The 13,935-nt window shown below is 35.9% G+C and overlaps 1 protein-coding gene across 3 annotated transcripts in view; it reads right to left on the reverse strand.

Moving 5' to 3' along the window:
• The window catches only part of COL12A1 (collagen type XII alpha 1 chain), a 114,075-nt gene that overhangs the window by 22,562 nt on the left and 77,578 nt on the right, over positions 1-13,935 (reverse strand). For all 3 annotated transcript variants that reach the window (XM_081828555.1, XM_081828554.1, XM_081828556.1), the window contains 9 exons: positions 13,500-13,639; positions 12,054-12,177; positions 11,737-11,880; positions 9,829-9,993; positions 8,444-8,482; positions 8,203-8,341; positions 5,969-6,111; positions 5,367-5,476; positions 1,642-1,791 (listed from right to left, as the gene is read on the reverse strand). In XM_081828555.1, coding sequence (XP_081684681.1) covers positions 1,642-1,791; positions 5,367-5,476; positions 5,969-6,111; positions 8,203-8,341; positions 8,444-8,482; positions 9,829-9,993; positions 11,737-11,880; positions 12,054-12,177; positions 13,500-13,639 — 1,154 coding nt within the window. The remainder of the gene's footprint in view (positions 1-1,641; positions 1,792-5,366; positions 5,477-5,968; positions 6,112-8,202; positions 8,342-8,443; positions 8,483-9,828; positions 9,994-11,736; positions 11,881-12,053; positions 12,178-13,499; positions 13,640-13,935) is intronic.

Genomic DNA, 13,935 nt, shown 5'->3' on the forward strand with positions numbered 1-13,935 from the left:
AATGCTTGATTGAGTTTTGTCTTTTTAAAGAGAACATTAATTGCTTTATTTAGGAATTAAGACTTTAATTAAGAATTTGAAGACTATACACATTTAAATCAACTTTTAAGAGTCCACCCTTGTAGAAAAATAACATTTTTAAAAAAGCCATTCCTCATTTATCCTGAAACTGATGCTTTTCTTTTCATAAATTCTTACCTGGGGGCTGACTAATAACTTTTATGATTACCCTCAGTTTAACTATTTCAATATAGTATATGTTTTCTATCTTTCTACATTTTAAAAATAAAGCTCCTTTGGTGAAAAGGCAAAGATTGCTTGGATATAGCCATCCTTTTATAAACCTGTTATAATTATTCTATGTAAAGAACAAATCCAATATTCAATAAAAAGTCTACATATAAGCTTGTTGAATCACTGTTGTACACCTAAAAGTAACGTAACATTATGTGTCGCCTATACTTCAATAAAGAAAAATTAAAAAGTACACGCTAAGTGCTTGATAAATCTTAGTAATCATCACTATCATTGCTATTAATTTAGACGGTTAACCATATTAACTATTCTATTAATCTCTAAAAAATTTAAAAATTTAATTAAATTAAAAGTCCAGATGTTAATCACCATATATTAAGTTTGCACTAATTTTTTCTACATCGTGGAATAAAAACTTCACTTGTGAATCTAGGAGAAGGAAATCCAGTCCATGGAAGAAAGCTAAATTAAATAAATGCAATTAAAAAATAATAATAGAAGCCAAAGATGTTAACCTTGCTTTTAGAATAATATTATCATTGATGGACATTTAATATGAACTTAATTAGCCTGAGACAGTGAAAACTCTAAATTTAAAATTTTATTACTAGATAGCACTGTAAATACTTTTGGCATGCTTCTGCCTCAAACTTGAGCCAGTGCAAATTGTGAGTAATGCGGTCGGTCAGCTGGCTGCCCCACTACACCGATCTTCCTTCTGAGACAGACGGAGGATGACTCCTCTGTGATAGAGCGTAGGCTCTATGACAGTGACAGCCCATGTCTGTGTCATTAAGCTACAAATGCTGAATGTCTTGATTGCCAAAATTTGTACTAACCATCGCTATCTTTGAAGAACAAAAAATGAGTTATTTTAGATTTCACTGATTATCCTGGCAACTATTTGTGTTGTACTCTCCAACTTGATCCTATTTCAAGATGACTACATGATGTTCCCTGGTGCCTTGACATCTTATTTTGTTTCTAGCAGTCAAGCACATTATTATGTTCTGTCAGTAGCGTATTTCCTCAATGTAATTTTTCAATGTTTCAGTCTAAGGAATTTGACAACTTAAAACTCATTGAGGGGGTACCTGGGTGGCTCAGTCAGTTAAGCATCTGCCTTCGGCTCAGGTCATGATCCCAGGGTCCTGGGATCGAGCCCCGCATCGGGCTCCCTTGCTCAGAGAGGAGTCTGCTTCTCCCTCTCCCTCTGCCCTTCCCCCCTGCTCATGCTCTCTGCCTCTCTCTCAAATAAATAAATAAAATCTTAAAAAAAACTCACTGAGAAAAACAAAAAACAAAAAAACAACTCATGGATTATTTTTAAAATGTTATTGCAATCTTAACACAAGGTACCAAGAAAAAAAAAAAAGGGTTACTTACTGTGGCTGATTTCCTCTCCCCTTTAAGAAGTTTTCCAAGAATTTCATAACCATCAGTTGTGATATTTCCGGCTTCCTTGATGTCTTTTTCTATGATTTCATAGCAGTCGATGTAAATCTTAACACTTTTTGAGGTCACTACAATATGAACCTAAAAAGATCATTTGTTTCCATTATAAAATTTCTACCCCAAAAAACTTGGCTGACTTCTGCATTTTTCAGATCACAGGTTAAAAAATATGTTCTTTAAGTTACTCTTAATCCAAATCAAGTCTTGGACTAAAAATCCAAGAACCAGGTTGCAATGTCAATGTCATTTATTAACAACATCAAACTGAATGAGCCCTCATCCACATATACAGCATAATTTCCTATTTTCCCATATGTAACCTTACTGAGATGACCAGAGATGAGTAGTAGATGAAATGATTCCATTAACTATAAAGAACTATTCAGATACAAGTTATGAAATTATTAATATATTATTATATTCAGTAGAAAGGAGCCTCAAATGTCTTCCACTGGCTTTGCTAAATTCAATTTTTAATTTGTTACTCCCTAATCTCAGTCAAAAAGAACTTGCACACCATATAGATACCTAACATAGTAAAGAATTAGCACATGTAGAAGTACAGAGATTTAGTTCTGGAAATCAATAGATATAAGATTCAATTTCCTTATAAGGAAAGAATCTTATGTTGATTTCTTATCTGATATTGAGGACAATCAGAATTTGAAATCTATTAGTGCAGATAATTAACAAAACATTTGTATTTCAACAATGTATAAAATGGTTGCAGGTAATCTTTTCATTTATAGTTATGCTCATAGTTTCCACTTATCACAGCACATATACTCAAGTAAGTACTTGATGATTACTTTGAAAAGTTTGGCTCCAAGTTAAAAGGAACAGAAATTCTCTTAAATGCTTTGAGTCAATAAGCATTAGGATAATCTCTGGAGATGTCTTTAAACAGTGAATATTTTTCCCATATAGAATCACCAGCAAAACACTAATTTAGTGCATCTATAAGTTTTAAGTGTGAATTACATATTGATTACTTTTATATAAAAGTGATACATAGCTTACTAAAAATAAATTTTAAATGTTCCTAAAACAATCATCTAATATTGAATTCAAGAAGAACATCATATATGCATTCTCAAGATATTTATTATCTAATAAGAACTAAAACTTGAGGCGCCTGGGTGGTTCAGTCAGTTAAGCGCCCAACTCTTGATCTCAGCTCAGATCTTGATCTCAGGGTCTTGAGTTCAAGCCCTGTATTGGGCTCCACACCCAGCTTAAAAAAAAATTTATTTGTTGGCTCTTGTATGAACAAACTCAGGGCCAAAAATTCACAAAGTATTTGAAAAATCATAGTACCCCCAAAAATTATCTCAAAATCAAAACTTTTAATTTGTAACAAAATTTTTCCAATTGTCAGTCAATACCAACCATTAAGAAACTCATGTTAAAAACATATTTTGCTACAGTCTCTTCAGTATGTTTCATTACATTTTAAACACATTCATAGTAACATTTCAGAGTGGGCTCTTCATCTGTAGACCACTGTCCCAAGTATTTAGGGACTATTTCCCAGTTGTGAAACATTTTTTGGTCACAGACAAGTAGAAAACAATAGGAACACTCTTATCAAATCATCTCCCTTTCCAAGCTCTGCCATTCCCTAAATCTTTATTTTTCATCTATTCCATTTTTTCTTCTTACTATAAACTTCTCACTTGGAACAGAGACACAAAAACTTGTCAAGAGAATCCTTAAGAAGCCATAGCTGTCTGCCGTTCCTTATTTAAGCTCTTTTAGCCTATCCACCCTCTCTTTCCCAGAGCCCCCTACATGTCATGTTCATTAATTTCTTGCTATCAGAGAACCACCCATTCTCATCCAAAAGACTGAAGAACTTTAGTTCCCAAATTAGATGTAAAATGAAAGAAAAGTGAATCTTTGGATCAGTAAAGAATGTAAATAGACAATAGTGACTGAATTTGGCACTTGAATTGATAAGTGAGAATAGGTTAAAAGAATGGGGTGGAGGAATGGAGGAGGAAAAAGAGCATAGTGAAACAGTAGAGGAGAAACTAAAAAAAAGAAAGGTCTGATGAAAAAAGAAGATAGAGATTTGAGTAGACAAGAGAGCTTGTCAGAAGGAAAAAGAAGAGGCATTACATAAAACCTATGAACACAAATAGCTCTCTATCAAGGCAAGCAAAGAAGGAAATGTCAAAAAAAATATCTTAATTTGTAATTAATGACTGTCACTACAGACTTCTGCAAAATACTGCCCTTTTTTCCTTAAGTAAAATGAAGTATTTGATGAAAGTTAGAAATTTAAAAATAATAGTTTTTAAGTTGTTATCAGTTGGCTCATAGAAGACTAAATTTCTAATAACTTCAGTGGTATGGAAGGAAAAATAAAATAGTTCTTTTTAGCAAGTACTCAAATGTAAGTTTAATAGGTGTATCAATGAGCCAAAAAAGTTCATAAGAACTTAGCCAAATTCAACATCTACTATCAGATAAGGAGCAGTGGAAGCTAATAATCTGTCAAACTAGAATTTGCTTTCCTGGTGAGGCATTTATTTTACTGTACTTCATCATGGAAATCTGTAAACTGTTAAGTAGATATGCCATTATACTCAGAAATCTTTGTTTTTCTTCTTCTTCTTTTTTTTTTTATGTTTCTCACTAATGCGCACATTGAAGCCACTTTGAGCTCCACGAGGAAAGTCCCTTCCATCCCTGGCAAGAGTGATTCATCAATAAAAAAACATTCTGGAAAGAAACCAAGATTCTCAGGAGTAGAATCTGCAAGAAATCTAGCTGAACTATTCAAGTACAGGAAAGTTCAATTTTCACTTTAGAATCAGACTGAACTGGAAATATTTTTCTTCTATGCACAAGGACGAATTTTCTGAGTGCCATACTGTTGCCCAAGTGGTATTCCTCCTGTTAACTCAATCCATCGGATGAAGGAATACCATTAAAAAGACCATTCCTAACCTAAACAGTTCTTCTCATTTCTAATGCTCCCAACTTTAGTACTTAATGTGTCAATTAATCATTTTTTGATAGAAAGTCTATATTATCCTCTGATGCTGACATGCAAAAAACTAATGAAGATCAACAAGAATAGACGATCCCCTAAGAATGCATCTTAGAACTTTTAATATTTTTTAGAGAATTCATAAGTGTATTTATTGAAAAGTTAATCTCATAAATTTGTATATTAATTATTTTGGTAGATAATCATAACTTTTGGACTAGCATGTTTATAACTTTTCAATAAACAAGCAAGCAGAAAGAGCTTACTGTGTTCTCAAAAAGAATAATTTTATCAATTAAAATACAATCCACAAAAATTAAGCTTTTGAAATAAGATGACATAAAGGTTCACAATAAAATGGTAGGTAGAAAAAATAGGCATCCAATACTATATATACTACATGACTCACATTTTGAAAGGATATTAGCACTGAAAATATATCAAAATGTTAGTACTAGTTATCTCTTTATTAGTAGAATTATTGTTTTATTTTAAATATTCTTGAATTAATCAAATCCTCTAAAATAAGATTTTGTTCTTAAAAGACATAGCTATGTTTCTACCAATTTAACCTGACATTTTAATAAATTATACATTAGTTTTAATTTGTAAGTCATATTATTTTTCTATAACAAAACAGATAATTTTATGTTTTTACCTTGTGAAAACTTCCATAAAATAATGTCTTCACTTCATCTGTGTCAAATGTAACAGTTTGCACCTCACCTCTTGTATCCTTGTTAAAGAATGATAAGGTCTTGCTAGAAGCTGTAACCAACACGTAATTGTTATTAAATCACACACGGTATGCTTTATGTTGAAAGTATTAACAAATAACATCTGCTGTAGAGATTTCTAAAATATTCAATCATTTAGGTTGAGATAAAATGTAATTAGAATATTTACTGATATATTTTTAAAACTTTAAACATAAAAGCATATAGCAAGTAAATATATATATATTCAGAAGGTTCTTAAAGAGACAGAGAGAGAAAACATAATCAAAAATATGTATGCATGTGCCTTAGTATAAGATAAAAATTCTGGGGCGCCTGGGTGGCTCAGTCATTAAGCGTCTGCCTTCGGCTCAGGTCATGATCCCAGGGTCCTGGGATCGAGCCCCGCATCGGGCTTCCTCCTCCGCGGGAAGCCTGCTTCTCCCTCTCCCACTCCCCCTGCTTTCACTATCTCTCTCTCTGTCAAATAAATAAATAAAATCTTTAAAAAAAATTTAAAAAAAAAAAAGATAAAAATCCTTACGATCCGCAATCACTCCAACTTGTGGTTTGTAGTCTCTATCTGTGATTTGCCAAATTGCAAAAGGGTCACTGGGAGTTTCTGGGAGAAGTCTGAACAATAATATAATCGTGTAGGAAGAAGGGAGTCCATTTGGATGTAGATCTCTGTTGGATAAAACATAATTGATTAATTAGTTAATAAGGATTTCTCACCAGAAATAGAGGATATTTTAAATATTTGTAGGATAATCTCATTATCGGTAGTATTAGAATCCATTCATAATAATCTGGTTACATATGAGAGGAGGAAAAATTTAGGAAACACATCAAAAGAACACACATAAAGATCTATTATGTAAATAGATTATTTACAATCTGCTAAGGGCACAAAAGTCTGGGAAATTGCCCAATGGTCTTTCATCCTACTGTTAAAAACTGTTAATATCCTGTTAATTTTTTCTAGACACAAAGATGATTATAAAATTACATAATAATTTTAGAATGCTAAACATTATATCTATGGATGTAATTTAAAGAGAATGAATCTTACTTAATTCCCAATGTCAAAGGTATGAGATCATAAGTCATATGGCTTAAGGTTTTAATTTCTCCTTCCCTATCTCTAATCATTTTTACACTTCCAAATTCCTCCCTTGAAATCAAATAAATCACATAATCTCCAGAAGCTCACATGTTCCCAAAAATAAAACCAGTAATAAATGTTAAAGCCATGTACACGTGCAAACGTTTAGTGATGATAAAGGATGTGATTCAATTAAAAGGAAGTGTTTCTTGGCTCTAAGACTATTAGACAAAACATGTGGTCCCGTGTGTTCTTCCAGAGTTGAGTCAGTCATTGTTCTGGGGGAGCCTTTGAAGCAGGATTGATGGGTTTCTGTCTGAGACCATTTAATAATACTTTCTTCCTGAAGGTAGCAAAAAGGCTTTATCAGCTCTTAAACAGAAAAGAAGCTATTCCTCCACAAACTTTGACAGAGGGCACAGAATGTCTCTTGAAGTTTCATGTCCCAGTATCACACCACTCGTGCCTCTGGAATACCATGCTGCCCTGCTTCTTAAAACATGTGTTCTGGGCAAGCTGACACAATGTCTTTTGTATGTGCAAAAACCCACTATCTTCATAATAATCCATATTAAAAATATTATCTTCTCCATATTAATTCATCTCTCTCCCAATCCATTTTTCTCCTCCTCAGTTAGTGAGTGCTTATGAAAAACTTTTAATTGCATTTATGCTTCTTTCTTTCAGCTTCTTTCAGCCACAAGTTCTGACTCTTGAGAACACAGTAGGCTGTCGTAAGTTAAAATGCAGGAATCATATCTTGTGGTGACTGAAAGTTAAACACTGGGTATTAAGGTTCACTGACAAACCTAAAGCTGCGAACCAACATGGTTAGCCATAAAAGAGTTAGGAACTTCCAGTGTGGTCAAACTACAACAATATGATCTGTGCTTTCTTAAAAGAAATTAGCTTTGGTTTTAGTCTGAATTTTCCATCAGCTTTCCCAAAGCATTTCAAATTTCAGACATCATTTTCTGGCCCTGCCCTAAGATTCTGAAGGCTTTATTTCTTCTTGCTCTCTTCTCTCCATAAGCTGCCAAACACATATTTTCAACATTGAAGTGTTTTAATTCTAATGAATAAAAAAATACGTATTTTAGTTATGATACCCAGGTGCAAACTTTCATGAAGTAAAGTAACAACAGCTAGAGCTCACCCAACAGATTGCCAGAGCCCTGGCCAATAAAAACTAACCACTGCCTGTCTGATCTTGGACAAGCAAAACTGCCACAATATTTCATCTTCTGGAGATCTGAAACACTAAAAAGAATGCCGGCTCGCATTCTGCACTTATTCCATTCAGTCCCTCTGCACCACAGGGAGAAATGTTCAAAATAATTAGTTGCCTTCCTGTTTAAACAGCCTCCCTTCAAAGAAGCCTTAAATCTACAATCCTAGCCTTAAATCCTAAAAGGTCCGTAATCCATAATAATACAGAACCAGATGACATTCTTGGGCCTGCGAATAGCAAGGCTTGAGTCCTAGTCTCCTGTGGGACCTGATGGAAGACACTTAACCCGACTGTATTTAAGGAAACTAAACTAAATCATCCATAAAGAGACTGCTGACAATTCTAAAGCTTCTTGCTTTTAAGAAGTCAGCACAATTCTAAGAACCTCAGGAAAGTGTCAGGCCCATTATAAGAAAAGGAACATTCTAGTTGTCACACTTACACCGTAGGCTGATTCACAAAGGCATTCTTCTGAAGCTTGTAAGCTGAGTAGCTGGGGAAAGACCCTGACTCCAAAGAGACTCCTGGTACAGAAGCAAAATTCTTTTCCGTCAGGTTGTATGCTTCCAGCATCTTAAAACCTTTACAACAAAAAAAGAAAAACAAATATTGAAATGAGGTTATTTTAATGATTTTATTGCTTAAATCCTGAAATAAATTAGTTCAAGGGTATAAACGCTTACCTGGTGAGGTGTAGCCATCCAAATAAATGAGAGGACAACCTGCAATGTACAGTGCTCTTTAAGTACGATTCATAAACATGAAATACAAACATTGTATATGCACAGAAGTCAGCTATGTACATGTACCAAGTAATTGTTCATTCATTTATAAAAAATAACACCAATCTACCCTTTTATATGTTATTTTTTGCACACTTCCTTTGTGTGGTAGAAATTCTCATACCGACTAGTATAATCAATGTTTTCTCCTTTAATTCTCAAGCCCAAGTGGGCATTTTACAGTGTTCTTATGAATAGTAAAACAGAATGAAAGGATTTTAATAGAGAATGCAATAAGTTAAAATAGAAGTAAAAAGAATTAAATTTTCAGATGTTCCTCAGTAGATGAAAGAAGCTTTCTCCCAGGGGATTTTAAATGTATGCAAAGGCAGGAGGAGTTTGCCCCTATTCAGCCATCTTTGACACGCCGCCAAGCCTCATGTTGGCCACCAAACATCACCTAACAGTGACAAGTGTGCCATAGTTTTCACCCTGAACCCCCAGAGCCAGGGTTACCAGGGGATGGCTTTCAGGACCCCCTGCAGTACAAGGGAGACAACAGTACATCCAGACCCACTTCCCCAGCGCAGCTCCATTCCGAGCTTCAGCGTAAGCTCTCACAGTAAACCACGGCCATTTGTTGACTACTGCCACCTTGACCTGGAGTTCTGAGTTTTTAGTAATGCTTAATAGGGGGAAATATAACACTTGTAAAGTATAGCCCTTCCTAGGACTAGGGGTCTATACTAGCCACAAAACTGTCTCCATAATATAATATCCCAAGAATCAGCACTTATAGACGGGGAAGAGGATAAATTGACTTAAATAATTAATCTTTGGTCCTTCACTGTATTTTAAAAACTGAACTTGAAGTCTTGGCAAAAAATAAAAACTCTACACCCAAAAAAACAAATGAGAACCAAGTGCATTTCTATGGAGTGCACATGCAAACGTCAGTGTTTTCATTGCTCCCTTGAAGCACGGATGTTTACAGAACAAATACCAATTGATTACTAATAGGGAAAACCTTCATCTTACAGAAATGCGTTTCTAAGCTGAAGATTAATTTACTCAAATGTCATAGCATTGGGATGGTGGGAAAAGGATATGTTAAAACATTTCATTTCCATACAAGGAATATTACATCGTCAGGGCTAAAAGCGGACCTCTGACAAACACACATTTAGCACAATCTCAATAGGAACAATGATTCATCAGATTCCCAAGTGATTTCCCCGGGATCTATTTATGCACAGACTTGATCCCATATAGGACAGACAGTTGTCCACTAAGTTGTTATCTTCCAAAAGTGGTGAGATTGTGGATCCATTTGGACCAGGACTTACTTGAAGTGGCAGTTTCACAGACAAATGTAATGAGGTTGTCCTCAATCTTCTCAAAAGATTCAAAGTCATCAACAATGAACACGTGCCGTTCGCTTGGTTTGCTGGCGATGTTGGCAAGCTCGTTGTAGTCAACGTCAGCCACGCCAACTACAAAGACACTGAACCCTGCAAAGCAGTGTTTATAGAGTGAATTACAGATCCCTTTTTCTGTCCTTTGTTGTTTCAGCAATTCAAAATAAAATTTTTTCAGAAATGATGCTGGATTTTCTCAATAGATGCAGCAAGTCCTTTTAATTGACATAAACTCTCTTTAATAAACAGGTACTTTTTCCAGGTCTTCCTATTTTCTGGCTTAGAAAACTCAACTAATTGGGTTTCCTAAAATAAAATCCTAACAATTAAGAGAAGCACATTTTAACAGCAGCAAGTCTTATTGTGGTGCACGTTTCCTTCCAGAGACCCCCAGTCCTAATATACCCATCTATTCTACAGCTCTCTTAGGCACCGTTAACATTCTAAGCTTATGTAATTCAGAAACCAAGAATGGGCTCATATTATTTTATTTTATTTCTTTAAAGATTTTATTTATTTATTTAACAGAGAGAGAGAGAGACAGCGAGAGAGGGAACACAAGCAAGGGGGAGTGGGAGAGGGAGAAGCAGGCTTCCTGCCGATCAGGAAGCCTGATGCGGGGCCTGATCCTGGGACTCCGGGATCATGACCTGAGCCGAAGGCAGATGCTTAACTGACTGAGCCACCCAGGTGCCCCAAGAATGGGCTCATTTTAAAATTTGAGTTCTTGAAACTGATATTCTCAACAAACTCAGGCTCAAAGGCAGCACTCTAGCCACTTGCGAAATGGAATTGACAATTCCCACTGGCAATAAACTTTCATTTATTTAGGCTAATACAAATAAACAAAGACTTCACTCCAAAAGCTTAATTTGAAAGTAGAAAAAATAGACTATATAAGAAATTAGTTCTCTAACAAGATATGAATAAGGTAACTTGAGCAAGTATTCATAACCCCAAACTTAAATCAGCCAAAAGCCCAAAATACGTGGATATCTTCTTAAAGTGTGTAACATAAAGGCAAAAATTTATTAAAAAAAAAAAAGTCAGTGCAAAGAACAATCTGTATTGAAAGAAGACAGTATGCCTTAGCACTAATCATGACTCATACTTTTAGCCAAAGAATCCTGTATGTCCAGATGACAAATTCCATATAACAAATTGTTTTGTAATTTACTACAATAGGTCATGCACAAAATAGAATTCTCTCCAAAATATGTTAACCTTGGACTCTGCCTGGGGTTTGGGAATCGGGGGTGTGGAGGGTATGAATGCAAGTACTGGTAAGACCTCATTTCATCTCTAGTAATCCTAAAAAATGAATGCAATGGGCAGTGTTGCCAGGAGGCTCTCAGGGTATTTGATTTTTCAAGGTCGACCCCAAAGATGTCTTCCTGAGGCCTCACTACACCTCTTTTCAGCAATCTGCATCGGGTCTGCATCTGCAAGGACGTGCTAAAGCTAAAGGCTTCCCTATGCTTCTCCTTGCATGGGAACCCAGCACCAAAATTCATGTCCGCTGTGGCATGAAGCCTATTCTAGGAGCATTCTCTTACTGCATTCTGTAGCCTTCCAGCCACTACGGGGAAGGTAGATTTGCTCTTTTATACACCCCGAGTCACATCTTCAACGAAGATATATACCATGTCCTTTTGAAGCAATTACTAAACCATCCATGATTAAATATAAACCAACATTTCAAGGGTACGGAGTCCAGAGTAAAGCAGGAACAATAAAGTAAAAGCAGCAGTTTCATCTTTTGCAATCATTCCTCAACATGTAGAACATGTGAAGATAATGAGTGCAATCACTAGGCATCAAACTGCCCGTGCTTACCTGACTGCTGGATGACCAAAGCCGCCTTCTTGACCTCATCCTGTGACCGACCGTCTGTGACCACAACCAGCACCTTGGGGACATTCTTCCTCATGCCGCTCTCCCAGGTCAAGACCTTCTCCTTGATAAATGTGAGAGCCTTGCCTAGAGAGTGTGGCATGGAACATTTTAGTGTCAGTTCTGTGAAAACTATCCAAGTGCCATTAGTCACACTCAACTGATAGGAATCTGAATAATGAAATGTGATCACACACTCGGTTCTACCACTCCCCACACTTTGGAGAGTGAAGGTCTACGTACACTTCGATTAACTGTACCTGTCCTTGTGTTGCCTCCCCGGTACCTAATATTCTGGAGGGCCCCCAGGGCTTGGGCCTTGTCATTGTACGTGTTCAGCTTGAACTCAGACTTGACCTCGTCACTGTACTGCACAAATGAGACCTGAAAGGAAATGTGGTCGGTGATGGGGTTAAGATGCCTCTTCTTATATTTTAATTTTCCAGTGGCCCCTCCTGGTGTCAGTGTCTTAGATCTGACAGAATATTATAAGCTCTTTATAGCTAATGTTATAACACTGATACTATTGTCTCATTAAATTCTCTCATTTTTACTCTTCGATGAAATTGTCGATAATATTAACATTGTAAATATGCTGTATTCACATGGTATCCACAACCTTTCTCTAGGATGTAGGAAGGGATGGGCAAAGCTAGGGAAGAGTGAGGTCCCAGGATTAGAAATGAGAACACACCATCTTGAGCTCAAATGTCAGCGAAGCAATTGGTTCTCAGCCAACTGCTTCTTCTCGTTAACTGCATCCACTCCTCATGGTAATACTAAAATGTTGCCTATGTGATAATAATCAGCACTCACTGCAAGTGTAGTAACAGTATGATTAACTGGACAGAGTACAGGCTTCATAATCAGAATTCAAATCCTGGTTCTGCCAATTGGTAGCCATGTGACACAGGGCAAGTTCTCTGCATCTCTGGGCTTTTGTTTCCATATCAGTAAAATGGAGACAATTATACTTACTTTCTAGAGTTGTTTTAAGGACTGATAATCATGTATAGATAGTAGCTGGTACATAGAAGTTAATAAAATACAGTACTTATTTTTTTACTCTTTACTAGAAATCTCAATTTCTAAAAGGATGAAAAAGATGGCATGGTTGCTAATCCATTAAATTAAGACTATAACTAGCTTGAATTTTTACTCTTCTTGGGTTGGAAAAATGTTCCCAGGATTATTTGGGGATTTGAAATTTAGTATATTCCATAAAAGAAGAAGTGATTTGTTTATGAAATTATTTGTGGCTTATGTCAAAATCTCTTATTTTCATAATCTAAGATGCCACAATGACCAAGTACGAAATGCCGCACACCCACTCCAGTCACTATTCATCACTGAGTCCTCTAACTTAACTGGGTATGACAATCATAATGCATTTAATTTCCAGAACATTAGATGACCTTTTATGGAAATGTATCATCATCGGAAGTCTTAAGCAGGAAGTCAGAATAGGAATGCCCTAAACTCTTCAAAAGGAGAATCATCTAGCCAAGAGAATACCTAGAGGAGGGTTTATTTTTCTATTTGCCATTTATACCCAACTCCTTCCCAAAAATTCATGTGTCAAGAAAATAGTAAATAACAAAAGTTAGAACATAGTTTATACTGAAAAGCCTTTCTACTTACAAACAAATATCCAACGAAACAGCAAGACATTACAAATGAATAGCCACCAATGAAACATTACCCACCTGAATTCCAGCAGGACTGATTTCATCAAAGGCTCCCACAGTATTGAAGATGAATTTTACAACTTTGTTAAAATTATCATCCCCGATACTCCAGGAGGCATCAGTCAAGAATACAATATCTGCCTTGGCCCCTTTGCATACTGGGGAAAAAAAAAAACAGAGAAACCCCAAATCTCATGAATTTTTTCATTCAAATGAAGTTACAAAACCAAGAAATGTAGCCTAAAACCCCACTACTCAAGGTGTAGTTCAGCAGCAGCAGCATCTCCTGGGAGCTTCTTAGAAATGCAGAATCCTTGGCCCTACCCCAGGCCTCCTGGATCCGATTAACAACAAGAAGATACCCAGACAAATCACATGCACAATGAAGTTTGAGAAGCACTAGTCTAACTGGCCCTCAATTTCTGCTCTGGAATTACTCCATCTGTTTAGATCC

Source organism: Leptonychotes weddellii, chromosome 8 (assembly GCF_054177405.1).
Source record: "Leptonychotes weddellii isolate Sample4059 chromosome 8, ASM5417740v2, whole genome shotgun sequence".
NCBI lineage: Eukaryota > Metazoa > Chordata > Mammalia > Carnivora > Phocidae > Leptonychotes > Leptonychotes weddellii.